The sequence below is a fragment of the Seriola dumerili genome, unplaced genomic scaffold (assembly GCF_002260705.1).
Source record: "Seriola dumerili isolate Sdu_G_001 unplaced genomic scaffold, Sdu_1.0 BDQW01000134.1, whole genome shotgun sequence".
NCBI classification, from domain to species: domain Eukaryota; kingdom Metazoa; phylum Chordata; class Actinopteri; order Carangiformes; family Carangidae; genus Seriola; species Seriola dumerili.
The window spans coordinates 2,338,673-2,359,297 of record NW_019174389.1 but is presented as its reverse complement, the minus strand read 5'-3'; the positions used below and the strand labels follow the sequence as shown (position 1 = coordinate 2,359,297).

The 20,625-nt window shown below is 41.4% G+C and overlaps 1 protein-coding gene across 2 annotated transcripts in view; it reads right to left on the bottom strand.

The window, feature by feature from the left end:
- Positions 1 to 1,894: 1,894 nt before the first annotated feature.
- Positions 1,895 to 20,625, bottom strand: part of gab2 (GRB2 associated binding protein 2) — a 36,630-nt gene continuing 17,899 nt past the window's right edge. Inside the window, exons 3-10 of one of the 2 annotated variants that reach the window (XM_022748909.1) lie at positions 9,642 to 9,870; positions 7,194 to 7,789; positions 6,287 to 6,384; positions 5,819 to 6,098; positions 5,569 to 5,659; positions 5,302 to 5,404; positions 5,048 to 5,170; positions 1,895 to 4,510 (exon numbers count right to left, since the gene is read on the bottom strand). In XM_022748909.1, coding sequence (XP_022604630.1) covers positions 4,367 to 4,510; positions 5,048 to 5,170; positions 5,302 to 5,404; positions 5,569 to 5,659; positions 5,819 to 6,098; positions 6,287 to 6,384; positions 7,194 to 7,789; positions 9,642 to 9,870 — 1,664 coding nt within the window. In that variant the 3' untranslated portion in view covers positions 1,895 to 4,366. The remainder of the gene's footprint in view (positions 4,511 to 5,047; positions 5,171 to 5,301; positions 5,405 to 5,568; positions 5,660 to 5,818; positions 6,099 to 6,286; positions 6,385 to 7,193; positions 7,790 to 9,641; positions 9,871 to 20,625) is intronic. The other variant, XM_022748910.1, reaches the window with a different exon arrangement.

Below are 20,625 nucleotides of genomic sequence, written 5' to 3'. Positions count from 1 at the left end.
CAGTTATCGCCACCACAAACACCTTAAAAGGTGAGGAAAGTCTAGGCTACGAAGAACCTTTCAAATTAAAACAAGGGTAAAGTGAATTCAGTTGGTTTTGCCTCTTTTCTCAAGTTGATTCAGTGTAACAGACACACTTTGACTCATTCATCACCTGATAATTTAAGTTTAGGGTCGTAGGTGGCTGCAAACTTCATCATCAGAGTAGATGAAGACTTGCACTAGATGCCAGTGCACTAAAAGGTTTAGGCTACAACCACAGACAGGCAAACACACTGACACAGAAACAGGATGCATGTTTTTGTAAAGTAGAAGGAAACTGAAGAACTCGGAGGAAAACCACAAAAACATGAGAACATGTCCACGCTGAAAAAAGCCCACAGAGAAATCAGTCCTCTGGGACACTGACTTGCCTCGCTGGCTTTTTAATAATGATAATGATGATAATGATGATAATAATGATAACACAATAGAGTCATTGAGGGTTCAGCATCCTGCCCTAGGCTGCTTTGGCATGGGAAGAAGGATTGGCTATTGTCATCACCAACTTGTTGACTCTGCAGTTATAACACAATCTCTTACCACACTCAGACCACCTTTGACCTGGAAATGGGACCTAGACCCACCTGTCGGACATCAGAATCATTAGCCTGGCCTTCTTGGTTACTATTAGTCTGTCGGGCATGAGTTTATCATTACCACGAACACATGGGGATGACAACAGATGATTTAAATTCATAATTTACAGCAATACCCCTGTAGAACACTCTGCTGGTAGATAACTGAATAAAAATGTATGTTTTAGTCCTTTAAACTACAAGTTCAATAATAATTTGGCAGCAGAAATCACATCATGCTTTATGGGTTCATGAAGTCCAGTGGGGATTTAACTACAAAAATTATAGTAAGGCATGACAGCACAAGATATTACTGCTTTTGTCAAAGAAGTAAAATAAAATAAGACCTCTACAATGTAGAAATGCATGTTATAAATAAATGAAGAATTTTGCTGAATTTCATCAGACCCAGTGGATCTTAAATTGTCATACAGAGAAATACAGACAAACTTGTGTAACATTTGCAAATGCTTGCACCCATACAAATACATTTCTGGATGGACGTCCCCGTGCATCATTTTAATGAGTTAATATTGTGAAGAAATAGATTTTTTCCCCTGCTATTCATACCAGGAGCAGCCCAGTACATGTGTGGTCAATAATGGCCAGTGTCTGACTAGACAGTAGTATCAGTATCACTGTCATCTGTGAAAAAGGAGGTTCATTCTGCAAGAGGTGAGCAAAGAATTCTTTTTCTTCATTGCACATTTTATTTCCTAGCTGCTTCTCTTAGTCAGTAGGTCAACTAATTTGTCCTTAAGGTTTTGATTTGACTAAGAAATGTTTAGACAATTAGTCATTTTTACTCGTAACAGAAAATTATGTACTAGTCATTGGTCATTGCTGGAAAATGATAGTAATACCTTGAAGTATAATTGATTTAATAGGTAGTGGAGAAGCTAGTGGAGAAACAAATCCTTACTTTTACTTGTATTTCAGTAAAAAACAACATAATTAATGTGCAATTTCCCGCAATAAAATTTGTAAGGTTTTGGTATGAAAAGAATCTTCAATGTACAGGCATGAAAAGTGGCTAATGTATATTGCGGTATATATCCAGCTTTCAAAAACCCATGTGTGGAATACTTGACTAAAGTAACAGTAGCTTGTCATCTAGTAAACACCAACGGATGCAGCTGCTGTCCTACTCAACAGGGGGCAGCAGACATCAAACTTCTACATGTTACAGCACCAATTAAAAATCTGCGGGGGAGAGATGAGTCGAGGTACCATTGCTGTCAAAAAAAAAAAAGGATTTAAAGAGGAACTTTCACATCAAACTTTCACTTCTTGATTTATTCTATGTCCACAGTTTAAGTCTACCATAATACAGGAATAACAAAATCTTGTATTCTTGTGAATCCCAAGTTAAGTGTACCACATTACCATCACACTGGCATTATTTGTCATATTGCTTCACAAAATCAAGACAGTTTGCATACATCAGTGTTAGTAGAGAGACGGTTTCCTTGTTTGGTTGTTGTTTTTTTCCTTTTTACAACTATCAACTCCAAAACACACAATAAATTAATAAATTAAAACACGAGCAATCTGCAAATGCTTTACAGTAGTAGCAATAAAAGTGGTTAAAAAATGAATTCTCTACTAGTACAGTACGTCAACCCAGTGACAGTCTGACAGTAGATCTGAGCAGTGTTTTCAGTGTCGCCCAGTCAGGCTGTCATTTAACATACTACAATTCACAATCTACCACAACACATACACAGCTCTCTGCTTACAACGGGTCTCTCTAGATAATAAATTACACATCCATTTCACTTCAGAGACTGACAGGGAGACAGGCTTTTCTTCAGTCTTTTCTTTCCTCTTTTCGCTCTCGCTCTTTCTGAATCACAGTTGGCCCAGGAAGGGCTTTGCAAGTGCAACTCAAACTGCCAGCCTCCCCATTTCATGTATAGATCATAAAAATGGGAATTTAAAAAGGAATAAAATACACGTCGTAACAAACTTAGCTTAATGTAGCCTGACCCCGTTCTTCTTGAGTATCACTTGCTTACACGAATCAGTAAAAAATAATGATAAAAAGAATACAAAAAGCAGTAAAAATGGTAGAAAAACATTAGGAAGTAAATCTTAATGAATTAATCATTAATACCATCTAGCACTGTATGGCCACACTATTCATATTAGGTTCAAACAGGGATTCACCCTTCAGTGGTTCCAGCCCACAGTGAAATACTGGACTTAAGTTGAGAAACTGATCATTCAGTTGTCCTAAATACAATATGGCTCTTCCTTGAATAATATGGTAAATAATTCAATTTCTTCAAGGCAAAAATTTACAGTCTAAACTGAAATGAAAACATAAGGCAAATTAAACAAATAGAAGAGTTTATGAAATTAAGAAAACATTCTTTGCTCAACTATTTTTAAGTGACTACGATCACTGGCAAATCTTCATTGTGGCAGGTTATCTTTGCAAGAATAGCACAACATTACATTACTGTGGTGCACTTTTTGTCTCAGACAAGTGCATCAAACAGTCGACAAGATGTGCCGCAAATATGTCATTCTATTAATAATTTACATAGAGGAAACAATTACTCTTCAGAGACGTAGCTGTAGTGTGTGGCATATCAAAGACCGAAGACATAAACCAGTGAATGGCAGAATTCTGGAAAACATAAATATGCTATTCTCCTTCTACTTAGCTTGTATTTATGGTCTTGGGAAAGAGAGAGAGAGAGAGAGAGAGAGAGAGAGAGAGAGAGAGGGTATCTGAACTGCTTTATTTTTACTTCCTCCGACTCAGTAATTTTCTTGGTCAGTGCACATTTAAAATGAAATGTATTAGAATATTACCTGAAGTGAATTAGCCACTGAAGTCAAACCTACAAAGACACAAGATATGTCTTCATGTTTGTCTTGTTTTCTTCATTCTCTACATTTGGACGTTACAGACTTTTTGTACCTGCATTGAAATAATTGGCCTGCCATCCAGCCTGACAGCTTTTTAAATATGGTTTGGGCTCATACTTAATTGAAACTGAGGCAACAGTCATGCACAGTTATCATTAGGGATTCTGACACAGGCCTTTGTATCGCTGTATTCCCCCCCCCTCCTCTTACCAGACATGCACTGCTAAGCTGAAATGATTGCCTGCAGTGAAAATAATCTCCTTGCTGCTTCTGCAAGACTCAGCACAAATGATAGATTGAAGTGAAAAGAGAGAGTCTGCCTGCATGCCAAAATTGGAGTGCATCTTGGCATTCCTGTGACCACTAAGCATACTCTTACAGTATATTAAAATGGTTATCGACCAGTTAGCCTCTGCTACTGTGTTAAATGGCAGCAATTGGGTAAATTATCTACTTGATGCAAAAAAAAAAAAAAAAAGAAACGATAGACTGTTGCAGAGGAGGTGGGCGGGACAGCTTTGATGAAATACTTGCAATTTCTAAAGGATGGATTGATAAGTAAGGATGATATTTTTCATACACATTATCAATTGTCCATACACTGTTATAACAGTCTGCATGAAGAGCTTTGGCAGGGCGCTTCACCTATATGGCCTGATATCCTGCATGTTAGCAGTGCACTGCAGTAGTAATCATCACAGAGAACAGGCATAGGATAGGTTATGGCTTTTTGTCCAAACATTTCAGTCTTAAACAAGCCCAACCAGTATTCATAGTAATGATAGGAGCATGACACTGGAGATGCTTGACTTAAGATTGGAATCTTGTTTTGTTTTTTTGTCTTTTTTTTTTTTTGTACAAGGTCAGTGTCAGGACTTGACCCCTTTGGCAGGTTCAGTAGACTGCCGCACATCGGTCCACTCCTGCATGGTGCTTTGCAGTGCTTGGGTCTTCTCCTTGTCGACTTGCACATAGTCCACCTTCTCATCAGAGGTCACAGAGGATGTAGAGGGCTGTGGAATGATAAATAAGGCAGGAGTGAGATTGTGGCCTGAGTCGCGGACTGAACTGTGGTAGAAATAAGAACAAATGTTGTCAAAGAGGCTATTTGTAAGTTTTCTCTGCCATCAAACACGGTTTCTTGCCGGGAGCGGCTGGTGGTGATTGTTGCTCGACAAAAGCTCTGGTCATTGTTGTCTTTATAATACAAGTGGTTATAATAAGCCCTCTGAGCAGCGCTACATCTTCAGGGCAGATTGGAGGTGCTGAGTGAGTCACTATTGGGAAGGGACGAGATTGGCTGGGGCTAGCTGGTTAGTGCGCTTCAGTTCAGGAGAAGAAAAGAAGTGATAGAGATAAGATTTAAAATTGTAATTGCTTTCCACTGCTGGAGACAGCTCTTGGTGAGTAAAGGAATGAAGTCTGATGCTGAACTTCGCACATTTCTTCTAGACTGGTGAGTAAACAGCTGTTAATGCTAATGCTGGCTATCTAGCAATAACACAACTTACAAAATAGCTCCTTTAAGTCTACAAAATCGTTTTGTTTACTTTTCTGTGTGGGCTGGGTGACCCAGGCTGGAAGTCCAGTGCTAGGTAGTCCACGTTGCCACACTTCCTGGGGGCCGGGCTGCTGGTGCCACTCACGGCAGGAGAGGTAGACGCTGGGTTCTGCTAATGGGGACAGGAGGGAGGTGTTACTCACACAGGGTGCAGTGAGTTAGTGTAGCATGCAAACAAGTGGATCATTAAAACAAAGAACACAATGTGCTCTCCTGATCTCCCCTCCAGCTATTGGGACTTACCATAGCCACATAATTCTCCTCACTGTCTGCAGAGTCGGTGCTGGTGATGCTTTGTGTAGAGATGGGTCGACAATGCTGGGAGGACATGGAGTTCATAGCAGGCCTGAAGCACAGCAGACAAGACTCAGTGTTTCTACCTTCTGACCTCAGGCAGAAACAAAATACAGCACCAGTCTGTACTATCAAATTGTGTGTGTGTGTGTGTGTGTGTATGTGAGAGAGAGTGGCCTTGGGTAACCTAGCTTGAATGACTGATATGAGACTCACATGGGCCGTATCCAGGACATGGTGACTGGGCTCTTAAATGGCAGCTCATCAATGATCCCATTGTTCTTCAAATCAAGAGGTGTTGGCTTCGCTGCAGAAAACAAGAGCAGAGACTGTCAACAAAAATCATTGTCTTTGTAATACAACTAACAATGCAGACTTTAGAGCAGATTCGAAGCCAAAAACAGTGATTAAGAAAATTAAAATCCACGCAATTAAATCTGTGAAAACTTTGCAGCCAAAAACTCACATTTCCTGTTAGGTTTGAGGTTGCGGTTGATGGGTGGTGGTGTAACATCACTGAGACGACTGGGCCTGTGACACAGGGAGGCGCTGCTCCCCTTACGGGCAGGTAATGTTGCAGAGAATCCTGGGAAATCAAAGTGATGTGGCCCAGGGCTCATAGGAATGTAGATATTCTTAGGACTGTCAGCCTGGGCAGCGCTGAGTGGCGAGGAGCCAGGATTCATGGGCACATAGTTGTCATCTGAGTTGCCGCTGTCTGAGCGAGTCAGAGGGGCTTTCGTTCTCTGGTGTTAAAAGACACAGAGGACACATGACTCTCTCAAACTCTCTGGGCTCGATCTTACAGGAAAACTGCAGCACTCGACTAGAGCAGATAAAGCAGAAATGCATTTTTTCTCTGTGCGGTTTACGTTTTGGCACTGACAGCGTCTATCTGAGGAGGGAGTGTGGTAAAAGGGAGACATTGACTCACCAGGTAGGAGCTGAACCCATCATTGACAGACTCCACGGACTGGCCTGAGCTGTTGAAATGGATGGGACGGTGATGGCTGTTAGTTTCAAAGGAGGAGCCTGTGGAGAAACGCAGGGAGAGAAATCAATATTTACCACTGCCATAAAGTCTAAAAGGAAAAAAACTTCTCCTCAAGTGAAACAGTGCGATGCCAAGCAGACATGAGTCAGATATTGTACAGCAATCACTGCAATAGAGGCAGATTTAGACAAAAATGTTTGACATTTCAAGGAGTAAACTCGTGTTTCTAATGAAACAAACAGAACAAGAGTGACATTTAATTAAATGCTTCACTGGGTTATAATTGGTCTTTTCAGCACAGGTGTGTGAACAGCCTGTAGCCTCACTAACAAGGGTCGCGGGTCAATTCTTGCCTCTGGCTATGCGAGGCCTGAGCATGGACTTTGCAAAGCAGAGAGCATAGCATACTAAGAGGCTATGCATTGTGTCTGCAAGCGCTTTTTTTTTTTTTTTTTTTTTTTTTTTTTATTGCTCATCAGCCTGGAACGAAACATTCTGGAGTAGGCTGTATGGCTTGAATTTCATTAGCGTCTCAACAGAACAGTGTCTGCTAGACTGGCCCCTTTGTCTCTGCTCAGCTGCTAGAGTTAAATCAGTAAAATGAGAGATAGAGGAAGAGTGGAAGAGCGAGAGTAAGAGGGGGAGGAAAAGGAAGCGCAAAGTCACTGCAATACCACAAGAGGATGGACTGATCAAGTCAGACTTGCATTTGAAAACAGGAAACAGGTGAAATGTGTGATTTCAAAAGATCTGTGTGAGTCAACTGTGGTCGTGTTTAAAGAAACAAGCGGCATTCAGAAGGAACTTATTAGGAAAGCAGTTAGAGCGCTAACTGTAGTCAGTGTACCTCTGTGCAGCCTGATGTTCTCAACAGCCGGCAGAGTATTCCTGCGTGGGATAACCGACACTGCAGACGTCACCTCTCCGTTCTGGCTTCCTACTGATTGGGGACTCCCCCACTGCCCCTCTGACCCCTGGCTAGGTTTAGGGGGCCTGGGAGGAGGAGCACAGGAGGACTCGGAGCTGGAGGGTGTCAAGGCATTGTGATTCTTATCAAATGTCCGGGGGATCTGGTAGAAGGAGCCAGGTGGCGTTGGAAGATCATAATTGTCAGGTGGACGCTCGTTGCTGTGCATGGTGGCGAGGGCATTGCAGGGAGTTTTGAAGGTGTAAACCTCCTCACTCTCCAGCTCAGGCTCCCCTAAACCACTGTGAGCCGGTGCCTCAGAGCTGTAACCGCGTGGAAGCACATAACAGGCCTCCTGGGACGAGTCATCATTCACTGGTAACTGGTGTTTTCCTGGCTTGGGCAGGCTGTAGAAGCCATGCAACTGAGCACCCATGCCATTTAGACAGTGGGAAAAGCCATGGGACAGTTTCTGCACGGCAGAGTCGCTCCCCATAAACAGATTGCTTCGTGTGGCCTGGGAGAAACTGGCACTCCTGCAACATGGAGAAAGACATTAACATATTAAGTCTTTATTGTGCCCACTTTCCACAGTACATAAATGCTCCTTGTCTCACACCTCATCTCAAGCAATGGCAAAAAAAAAGGTTGAAAACCATCTTGTACAGTTGCATTTAATGCAATTTCAGCATAACTACCAAAGCAGCCACGAGATGGCACTGTAGCACTTCGGAGGAAACTTTACCCCTATAGGTCTCAGCATACAGTACATTTAAAAAACAGCACACCTCTGCATCACTGCTTCAGCACATCTCTGCAGCTACAGCATAAACATTCATTTTCAATATTTCTATCATTTCCTTGAAAAGCTGATTTGTTTACATGTTTTCAGCATGTTGACAGGGAGAGGACATCCATGTTAAGCGGTAGAATGCTATGACTTTCCCACAGTTTGTCAGCCTCGGTTAGGCACCCTAGGGACATGCCTCATTTATTCTGGCTCCTTTGTAGGGCTTGACCTTGAGTGCCAACTACAGCAACCGTACAGCTTAGACATTTCTAGCCAGTTTGCTGAGCAATGGCCCATCTTAGTTGGCCCATGCAAAGATAAGATATCATCAATGAGTCATTTCTTATTGCCTATGCTAATGTCTCTTGAGATTTTATGCACATGTGTTAGCTACACTGCAGGCTTCTGATGGTTATGTTCAATCTTGATTCTAATTGTAACAATTTTAAAAGAATAATGCATCAAAGTAATACAATTAATATTGACATAGCATTTTGCTCTCTCTCATACATTCTTCTTTTTCTGTCTCTTCAGGATTTCCAATCATCAATCAATAATTCTTTTTTTCATCATTCGGCCTTCCATCAATGTGACTGAATGGGGGCTTTTTACATAGATTAATTCATACCATTGGTCATCAGACCAATTTTATTCTGACGTGAATCATACCCCGTCACCAGATGCCTGTCTTAATTAGCAGGACCCACGGAGCAGAAGCTAGAGAGGGAGTGACAGAAATATCTGCATAAAGCTGATGAGATGGACTGCGAGGTTTGATTTCCTGGGTTTCAAAGGGGTCCAACACAGCAGATTTATGTGCAAATTGTGTGGCTGAGAGGGCAATTCTATCCTGGGTGAGTCAAAACCCATAGGAGTGATGAATTGCAGCCTCAACCTCATTGATCATCTACTGTGCCGGCTATCTACTGAATGGCATCATTATTAAAGCAGCCTTTTGATTCTTGGGAGTGGGCATTATGGCAACAGGAGGTGAGGTGAATGCTAATGGAAAACTCAGGGGTGCATTTAATATAAACACTTGGTCCCTTTGTTCCCCCCGCTCAGCATATAGCCAAGATAGGCGTGCATGTCCATGTACATGTACATACAGTTACTCAACAAGGATCCACGCCTTCTGACTTGGGGTTTTAGTGTTTTAAATGACTGATTGGTGTTTGATGATGCTAGTCTGCTTTATGGTAAAATTGGATTTACAGCATTTTAACATTAAATTTGATGAAATACCTATTTAATACACTGTATTAACCATGTGACCATCTTATCTTTGAATAAATATCACTCATCCACACTCATCCCTACAGTACTTTTTTTATTTTAAATACAATTCAGTTTTAGTAAATAAACAAGTCTTGCTTGTTTATGGATTTTATCAGGGTTCTGCCACACACAGAGAAATTTACACACACGCACACACACTCACACACACACACACAGCAATTAGATCATTTTCCCCCTGTAACAGTAGTTCTAACCCTTAGGGGCTTCTAAGCTGAGGAAGCGCCATAAACCTGTATGTTGACCTGCATTAACGGATAACAGGAAACTGACACAGGACGCCCGAGGGTCGTGACCTTTACCGTGCACTCTCTGTCTTCCTGCTCATGCACTGGTGGAGGAGGAGGTAGTCCTGGGGCGCACTGTTGGACAAGGAACTGTGGTGTGTATGGCGCACAGGCACATCAAAGGTGAAGAGCACTGGCTGGCTGGAGTGGATGGGGGCAGAGGACTTGCGTTCTCCAGTCAGAGGGGCCATGGAGCTGGTGACATCTGCGCCACCAGAACGGGGCATATGGTGTAACCTTCCATCTGCAGACAGGAGAAATTGGAGTTATTGATTGTTTAACCCACAAAAGTTTTTTTTTTTTTTTTTTTTTTTTTTACAAAACCCAGCTTGTCCTGAGAATGTAAAAGCAGTTCTCTGCAGACTGGACATGCTGTACAATCTTATGCTGCAGAAAGTAACAATCAGTCAAGTAATCATCCTTAAACATTTTCCATTTGTTGTCACAATCCTTGAAGTCAAAAGGCAGTGTGTAATTCATTTGAGGGGTTTAAGCCTTTGCATGACCTTGCCTTGCATGGAGTTTTGTATTCAGGAGCTTTCAGTCTGCTCTCTAATCAATAGAGAAGAGGGATCTGTCTCCAGGGAGGAGAGAAAACATTATCCTTCTGCTTTTTTGGGCTGCAGGGAGTGAGTGGTTCAAAAGCACATGATCCAACTTATCCTTTCTGACCAGGGTCACTGTGCTTTCCTTTGATTTTATTGAGCTGACCAGTGTTTTGCACAGTGGGACTGTGAGAACAACATGGTCTTACAGTCTTATTGTTTCTGTGTGACATCCCTAATATCTGCATTGAAAGACTACAGAAGAAAAAGAAAATCTAAGATGGGGATACTGCAAATAGACTGGGCAGGAGGCCAAAATGAGGAGGCGCATACTGAGCTGTAGGAGTAGAGAGTGGGCGGCCCACTGATCCATCGACCCATGGTGCTGTGTGCAACACTAGCTGATGGGAGAGAGGAAAAAAACTCATCTTCTGCTGAATCTAATCCCTCTCTTTCACTGTACAGTAAGTGCAAGGTTTTACATGAGCATGTTATAGATTCAATGCAGCCCCAAATGATTATTCTTTTATCAGTTAATCTATCAATTATTTCTCTGTTTAAGCTACATAATGTCAAAACATGTGAAAAATGCTCAATACAAAGAGATTAAGGTGATACATAGAAAACAGTGACAAACAGACCCAAAGATACTTACAAGGACATAACACTGAGGAAAACAGCAAATGTTCTCATTTTAGAGGCTGATGCCAGTGAATGTTTGGAATTTCCGCTGGATAAATGAGACCTAAATACTTAATTGATAATCAAAATTGGTAATTTTCTGCCAATCAGCTACTTCAGCTCTAATTTAAATCATATCTGAAAAATAACCTCCCACTTTTCACTTTTTACTAGCTGATGAACATGAATTTCCCTTATCCCACTTCTTCCTCCTTCTTCATCAGACCTTCACAAAGCATGCCATGGGTCAAACAGTCTTTTAAGAGGAGGACAATGTTGTGTGAGTCATGATGTGAGCTGACCATACAGAGGGACCACAGCCACTGAGGAAAACAAAAAAACACACACAGGCGTGGTGTGTGAGCATTTGTGTATGCATGTGGAGTGGTTGGAGGGCGGGGGATATTCTGGAGCCCTGTTAGCTAAATGAGGTCACATCCATGCCTGGGGGAGAAAGGCCTCTGCTGTGGGGTCTCCAGGCCAGTGGACATCAGTGAGATGCCCAGGCCCACAGCCACACAGGCAGGGACTCCCCCCCCAATGATCCTCAATTACACCATTGTTCTGAGTGATCCCGCTCTCTATAGGCTGTTTAGGCATCATCTCCTTTCTCCACAAAAAGCTTTGTAAAAGCTTTCATCCAGTGCGGTGAGTACTAGGCCCACTAACATGGGTGGATATATTGATTTATTGTAGAAAGTCAGTTCCTCTGCCCTGCCTGAGTGGAGAGCTGCATGGAAAAACACTAGCAGGCCTGATGACTTCAAAAATTCTAAAGAAAAATATAATCTTGTTAATTTGCATTGTGTGTGTCTGTGTGTTCACTAGAGAATGTTTTTTCTTTTTTTTCTGTGTGCCCTAAATAATTTTTGATTAACTGCCACACATGACATGTCAGAATCAGAACGAGATGAAAGACGACTGGTCCGGTCTGCTGATGGAGTAGCCTACATGGCTCATCACTGACACTAATGGGTCTGATGATGTATGTTACCGCTGGGAAGCAATTCCATCAAGTCAGTAGAACCACAACACAGAAACAAAGAAAAGAGCAGAAAATAAAAACACGGCAACTTTCCCCCTAGGTGCCTCCAGTAATATTCCCTCCACTGGCTAATGTACTGTGACACTCAATGTAAGGTGGTAAAATGTTTACTAACCAAAGTGAGAAGTGATTTATTATACTACATCTTACAAAGAAAAACTAATAAAACTGAGAGGGACTGGCACAAATAAAATAAAGGCAGATTATAGTTTGTTTGAGTTACAAGCTTGATGTCATTACCAGAAACAGCTTTTTCTACAACCAGGCCGAAATCTTGACATCAAAAAAGGCACTTGAAAGAGACAAAGAGTTCTTCCCACGACATTCCTCAGCTGGAAACAAACATCAGACCAGCAATGCATTAAAAGACCCTTTTGGTCAGTGAGCGACATATGGCTATTCTGGGTCAAAGACCTCCTAAGTTCATGAGCAATCTTCCAATTATACTCTATAATACATCACCTACTGTCTCATCTGCTCTGTGACCATAATCTAATAGAGGCTGGCTGCTGGTCTCAGGGGGCCAAAATTAGAACCCTGCTGGATCACTAAGCACAAGAACGTCTTTGTAGGGTGCTCATTTCCTCTCAGTCTGGCCAGAATTAGACGAGGACATATGATAATCTAATCTGAAATGAGATATAAAAATAGAAAATACCGCTGACCTATTGAATTGAGAGGGTGGTGTGATGGAAGCATGAAGGAAGAGGAGGCATCTGAATTTGCTCAATACAGCAATTGCATGCTTTTCATCAGGATTGCAATCATTCCTTAAATACATAAAAGATAATCATCTAAGGTGCACGCTGTCGACCTGCCTCCAATTTGAGAGCTAGAAAAATGCAATTTCCTTAAGAGATTGTACTCTTACGAACCCTCTGGGCTGAGACGGCGGCGATCATTTCTGCAAATTAACTTCAGATATGTCAAGGGTCTGCAGCGTGGCCTGATGGTGGATGAGGTCATCTTGTGACACAAAGGTCGCGCATAGGTTTGATCCCGGCAACCTATGCACAGCAACGAGTCCTGTCAAAGTGCCCTTGAAAAAGGCATCTACCTGTGTGTGTCAGCGCTGATTCCAAGTATATGCATAAATTATATGTTTTCCTGGCTGGATCTGCTGGACCAGTGGCTCTTTAAAGCAACACCGTGTCCCAGGAGGCCACATAGTGGAGTCCATTTGCATGTGTGGTTAGAGGGGGTTGGGAGCTTTCAATGAGACTGACATAACCGGATAAAAGAGATGCTAGATGAAGCAGAGATGGGTTAGGTGGGCACTGAGGAGAGCCGTTAGCTCTGAAGGAGCATGGCACTTCACAGGGAGAGGGAAAATGGCATCCTCGCTCTCCTGGTTAGTCTGAAGTGAACAAAGTGACATGGCTGTTTCATCCTCCCCTGGAAACAGCTCAGAAGAGTATTAAGCAGAGCAGACGCACAGGAGCATTCCCTGATCACATTATTCTCCTGTGCCTGCTCGCTCTACTGCATCATGTGAGCACCACCCATCGACCACATTGCGACATCAATTTGCCTCAAAACACTGAACTGATCAATCACCCAAAAGGCTCAGGGCTCGTCAGGGCCAGTGAATTACAGAGTTCGGCCAAATCTAAAACAGCAGCTCATTTTCAACGTTCTGACCTCATGTGCGCAAGGTGATGGGTGGATAAATACTGTAGCTGTGAAACAGTGGGGAGGGCAAGAGATGGAGATGAAAAGTTGAGACAATTTGTGGCGTAGGTTGAGTGTTTTTTTTTTTTCATTCTGTCATGGGAAAAATGCAAGACTCACCTGGAAATGGCTGTGAAGCTGCCTGCAGCCAACCAAGCCAAAAATAAAAGGATAATTTGCTCTGACAATAAGGTGCATTACAGGATGGGAAAAAATCTTGTTCTGGAAACGCAGAACTCACGATGAATGGAGAATGTGATACTTGTGTTTGCTCTACAATACACAGTGTAGTAATTCCCTCGGGATACTCCTCACAATAATTCCAATAAGCTTAAGTGTGTTTCTTAAGGGTGAATACATTTGATTCTAGGCTGGATCTATTCCTGTGATTGCATTTATATGCAGCCTGGTCATCTGTTAACAGTGCTGGCTAAGCCACAGTTCAGTTGGCCTACAGGAAAACTTTGATCAGACCCAGGCTATCATTTTGGGAAGAAGAAATCTCCATTGTGGTCATTTTGCATTTTAGTTTGATAGGTCTATGTAAATGTTGGGCTGAATCAAAAATTGGAAACAAACTGAACAAAAATGGAGAAAGTTAAGTTATTATGACTTTGTGTTGTACACTGTCCATCAAATGTCTGCTGGTAAATAATTTACAACACAGATCCAGTGATTCCAGTGATATTAAGTACTAATGAAGCCTTTTTGGCAGATTGGAGTAAGAAATCTTAAACCACTGATATTGTAATTTTCTGTAATATTCTGTCAAGCTTTTCAAGGATGCACTGTAGAGATGCAGCCATGCTATAGATCCATAAACAGCTGCCCATGTTAAAGTCTTTGCATCTTAACTATTACATGGATTTTCTGTGCGCTCCTGTACGAAAGGAGGCAACTCTGAAGTTAAACTTTTATCTGTGCTAACGCTACGCTACCAGTTACAGTGAATGTATTATAGCGTGACAGAAGAGGGGGGGCCTATAGCTGCATGACAGACAGCAGATCACACTCCAAATTGCTGATTACAAAATGAAGACAGGTATAAGCATCTACAGACAGCAGCTGAGTGGCATATAAACATTTGGTCAAAGGAAAAGTTCCACTCCAAAATAGTCCATTTGCAGTTCCCATGTAACTGCAGGTTGGATGAAAGCCTCCATTTAGAGCGATTAGCTTTCCCACAGGCCGTTACTAAACCTATCATTTGAAGAATTGGGCTGACGCCAATGTAAAATGAAAAATTACTACACATACAACCAGAATTTATAAACCCAAATCCACAAGGATTATTACCCAGATAGATAGCGGAGACCAGAGAGTCGAGGATGAACAAGGACTGAGGGAAAAGAAAATGTAGAAAAACAGTTATTCTTGTACTAGGAAACGTGTATGTAGCATAAAAATAACTAAAAACACAGACTGAACTGCAATTTCGAGTTTCATTAGAAGACACTTTGATTTTACAGCATGCTTTTACTTACAAAAAACATGGATTTTTTGTAAAAAAAAAAAAAAAAAAAAAGGTTGATTTCATAACATTGCGCAACTGCCTGAATGTTTTTGGTTTGTTGCATTCAGTGAAATTCTTGTCTTGTCAAGGAAGGTTTATGTGTTGCCAGTACCAGTCACTTTTTAACTGACATCTCTTAGGCACAGCCACTGCTGAAGAGAAAAACAAACACTGACCACAGCTTTACTATCTTTCAAGCAGGTTCCTCTTTAATCATTGTCGGTAAGTCTAGACTGACACTGAGTAAAAATCTTTCCCTCTCTTTTGTAAGCAGGGGCAAATTTTTTCAGGTGTATTTTTTCATTTTTCCTCAACAGAAACGTTTTTATTATGTTGTAAACTGGCCACTGCAGTGAGATGGCGAGGCCGCGATCATCATGGAGCTGGTTACGTTCACGAAGACACATTTTTAAGCCACGCTGAGGTCTGCAGCTGTAGTCAACAAGTCATCAATCTGGCTTCACAACTGGCTTTAATATGAACCCCCTGAGACAGATTTTGTTTGAATAAATGTAATCTCTTTTCAATGCCTCTGTGAGAAAAACTACTGAAGCTGCTACTGGAAATGCTGACTTAGCAGTTATTCTTTTTTCCATTCCTCACCATCTTAAGTGCAACAGTTAAATTGAAAAAGACTTTTTTTTTCCAAAGGGACAGGCAGGGAAACAGAGAGAATGAAGAGGAGGGAAACAAAACAGAGTGGAAGCTGTCCAGCAAAAGATGGAACAAAAAGGCAAAAAAGAAAAAAAAGAAAAAAAAGAAAAGAAGACTGCTGACAAGTAAAAACCTCATCCCTTCGTTGTGATTATCCTCGTCTCTGAGTTCAAACAGCCGGGAGAGAGCAGAACAAAGCCCATGATTGACGAGATGATGTTCCATTCATTAGATTGTGCTCGGGGGTGGGTCTCCCTGGGTGCAGACACACGCCACACACCCAGCCATCAGTATCTGATAACAACAGCGCTATCACCCACCAGCAGATTGTGAGAACTAGAAAAACATGTAAGCCAGTGCATACATGTGTAAGGCAATCAGATGTGCTATACTAATCCCCGCTGCTCTTGAAACGTCTTGCTTTTGGTTGTCAGCATTGGTTCCAAATTTAGGTGAGTGACAACCACAGCTGCACTCGCATAAGGAGTTAAAGAGATTTTTTTTTTTTTTTTTTTTTTTTTTTTAAAACAAAAAGTGCAACAAAAAGTGCATCACTGAACACTTTGCACTTCCTCAAACATCTACATTCTGTCGGGGTTAACTTATTTTTACAGACGGAAATCTCAGCCCTCTCCTTTGATGATTTTGATGATGGGTGTGTGCACAGTGCACAAGTCTCTGGTTTCCAGCAATCCTTCAGATGCTGCCAGTGGTATAATGGGATGCACAGCAGTGGTAGGAACAGCAAACCATCCTCAGACAGCTCTGTGGCAGCAGAAACCTGACCTTCCAGTGCCATGGAGCCTCATTATTTCAACAAAAATCAATGCAGACAAAGGGCACTTTGGGAGGGGAAAAGGCAGACATGCATGTGCAGGGAGAGTAAGAAGCCAAAGGAGAGCTGATGTGTTTGTATTTATATAGCACATATGTATGTATGCATATATTTTAAATGCATATATATCCAAAATTATTACACCAGTGGTCTGTTTTTTTTATTCCTTAATTTTAATAAAAGGATTGGTATAAAACCAATTTCTTTGGAAATACTTCAAACGTAAGCACATAAAACGAAGTATCTGCATAACCACAAAAGCATTATCAAACATCTGAGAAATAAAACAATTTAAAATGAAATATCCAAAGTTAAATATTAAAGCAGCATTTTAGGACACAGAATGATGAATACAAAAAAGATTTGTACAAATATCACACACGTTGATCTAAGAACTGGCAACAAAATGCATGCGTGAGGGTGTACGTGTGTGAGAACGTGAAACAGAAACAAATTGAGACATGGTGAAAGACAGAATGAGAGAGAAAGAGTGAGAGTTGCTTTCGGGAGTTGTGTAACAGTGAACTGTCATGTGCTGCCCTTGGCCAACTTTCCTCACAGTTCCCACAGGCAGCTCACCACTGTCAGCAGAGGCCAGATCTGACTAACATAAGGTAACCTGAGATCAAGATGCTGACATACGTGATGCTGCTAAATATCTCAACAAAACCCTCTCAGAGAAACAAACACTTCGGCACTCCTTTTTCTATTGTGCAGCTAAGCCAAGTTAATGACGCTCATAATAATTTCAGACTTCCCATTGCCACTGCAGCTATATATGAACAATAAATATGACACGGTGCACAGTAGCCTATGTAACTGTATGGCTGCAGAGTGCTGCATGAATCTCAGACCACCAGGCTGATGTGTCTTGAGTATGGTTCACGCCTCCTGTCTGGCTTCAGCATTTATACACCTTATCATTGACAGGTGCTTTCTGCCAGCATGATTGGGCAACAGCCCTTTTCAAATGTGCTAAGAATTTCCACATGGCCAGACTGTGTTGTTGAAAATGGAATTTGTTGCCACGTGATTGCAGTAACCAGGAAGCTTTCTTTTTTTTTCCTCAAAAATAAACACTGCTTTGAGAGATTCCTTTTTGGACAGCACCACTCACAACTAGTGCTGAGGAGTAGCGCTTAGTCGGTTACTTGATTATTTGATCATTTTAATATCCAGGACAAACTACCTGCATCTTTCCTTAACTACAATGACTGATAGATTACTTCTGTTGGTACCTGATTAGCTGTACTTTGTAGTATAATACTTATTACGGCTGAGGGTCTAGATAGAGGCTACCATATGTGGTAGAGAGTGTAAAACCCTTTGGAGTTGCATAAATAAAAAACAGACTTGACGACAGCTATTTTGCAGTATCGTAAAACAGGTAGCTTCAGATAAGCAGTCTGGGTAGTTTTCCAGTTGTGTTAAAATCACTAGCTAGATCTACACTAGGGCCAGTGTTGATGAAAACAGTTTCGAGGAGGTGAGTATTTATTTCCACCGGCACACTGACAACAACTTGATACTACACAAGGGAGCAGGCAGGACTTATTCAGAGGAAGATGAGATCTGCATTTAAGTCAACAGCTTATTCCATGGAAAAGCCTCTCATCAAAAGTTGTTTTTTTTACAAGGAGGGTAACGTGTTGTGTAGACTGATCTTGAGATGTGTGTTTGTTTGTGAGTGTGTGTGTGTGGGTGTGGCAGTTAAAGATAGACAGAGAGAGAGGAGAAGAGAGAGAGAGAGAGAGAGAGAGAGAGAGAGAGAGAGAGAGAGTAGAGGAAGAAGCACATCTTTGTAGCACTGAAGTCCACGAGTGAACAGACACACTCAGCTGGTGGGTCTATCATTGCAGAGCAGCAGAGGGTCAGCTCTGAATGGTCTTATTAACCACCTCGAGATCTATGGCTCCTTCTCTCAATAAATTTCTCTGCCTTTCTGCACACTATAAAACGTCGATAATGATGTAATAGGGAATCAGTGGTAAATTGAGCAGCTTTTCCCTTGGGCAACAGATATATGAAAGAATGACATCTACAATTGTTTCTCCTTGATGTTTAGTTCACAATTCAAACATTCACACATGGAAAATTTGAGACTACTACTTAAGCGCTTGAGAATATTGAGTGATGAAAGATCAGGGGAGCTTTATATCGTCTATTTTTTTTAAGTAGTATGAGTTCAATAGAAATTTTCCCAAAAAACGCTTTCACGCCTGTCCAGAGCATTGAAACACTTGAAGGAGGAGTTAGTTTTGGTTTATAATGATAATCACTATCAGTCAGTGTTTCTCTGAAAATTACAGCCCTCTGGCACAAATAACGCCGGGAACCATGATTTTACATGAAAGAAGCAGCAAGTGGTTTTTCTGAGAATATGCCAGCACAGAGAGGGATGCTAACAATTCGTAACCTTCATTTACTAACACCCCCCCCCCCCCCCCCCTTCCCTGTTTTCACAGTTCCTGATAAAATTTCTCAGAACCACTGACTTAACATTTCACTGAAAGCAGATGAGAAACTGATGTGATGATGTTTACACTAAAGGGAGCACAATCACTAATGCAGCTGTCATGACATAAACCCTCTGACTCCTCCAGTGCACTCTCCCAGCCACACCCTGCTGGCTACTGCAGTTGATACAGTTTGAGATTCCTGACAGGACCTCGCTAATTACTGAACTTGGGACCAGGGGGATCCCCTCATGATGTGAACATTATTACACTCTCCACAGCTGTTTTTTTTTTTTTTTTTCTGATTCCACACCTGGACATATTGCATGTTACAGATGATCAACCATGTGCACAAAGATTAACGTCCACCAGCTGCCAGATGGCGGGAAAAACAACAGCATGAGTGCAATCTGGATGGGCCGGAGTAAGAATATGAGAGGATCTTTTTCCACAAACTTTGGTGGAACATACACTTTACTGAATATATGTGGTCAATTTCTCATTTATGGCAGAGAGAGACGTTGATGCAACTACTCAACCCTCATATATCATGACCTAAAGTAACACACACTATAAAAAGACCTTACTCACTGCTTTGAAGGAGAAGAGTTAAGAGGTGTCTTTCATTTTGAGTCCTCATTTTGTAGTAGCAGCTTTTTTTTTTTTGTAACCGAAACAGATCATAGTTTCGGTGACTCAGGGAAATTTCTGAGTTGAGAAGGTGAAAAGACAGCTCTTTTCTACTCCACACAAAACAGGTTTTACACATGAATATTACTGCATAAAAACGCTCTGATTAGCATGTCTTGTCTGATCTGGCACTTCGATTCGACTTGTCTTATGGTGCCACTAGTGGATTTATTTATTTATTTATTTTTTTTATCTCTGGTAGCCCCAGAGGGAAACAAGCCAGTCTCATCCACAAAAGCTCTAGAACAGAAGCTGTGGCAAAAACACAAAACTGAGCCTCTGTATTTGCTACTAACTCATAAAATGGCCAAAATCCAGAATAAGAATCTCCATCACCGTGAATACAAGGCAGAGGCAGAGATGAGACCCTTCTTTAACAAAACAAACGAAGAGAAAAATCAATAGCACTCTCAGACACTGTGCCCATTTATTTGGCAGGGATGTTCCTATTCCACTCTCTCAAATAACAAAGACGGAAAAAAACACGATCTCCAGTGAGATCATGTGGCGAGACCTCTGCCGCTGAATTTTCATGAAAACTAAGATGCAAGCTGTTCTAAATAACAGTGGGAGACAAATAAAAGGCAAGTGTTACTGTGTTTTGTTTTGTACAGCATGCACAGCCTCGAAGATCAAAACACATTTGTATTAATTCAGTAAAGATGCAGCATGTATGTATGTATATACTGTACATATTTCATTGTTTGTTTAGACCGTAAAATGTCAGAAAAATAGGGCAAAATGTGCATCACTCATTCTGAAAGCAAAAAGGCGATATCTTCAAATTGCTTGTTTTCTCTGTTAAACGATTTCTCTGATTCGCCGATAGGTATTCAACTTACAATAATATAAAACAGAGAAAAGCACAACATCAAAAGCAAGGGCAGCGAGTGTTTGCCAATTTTTGCC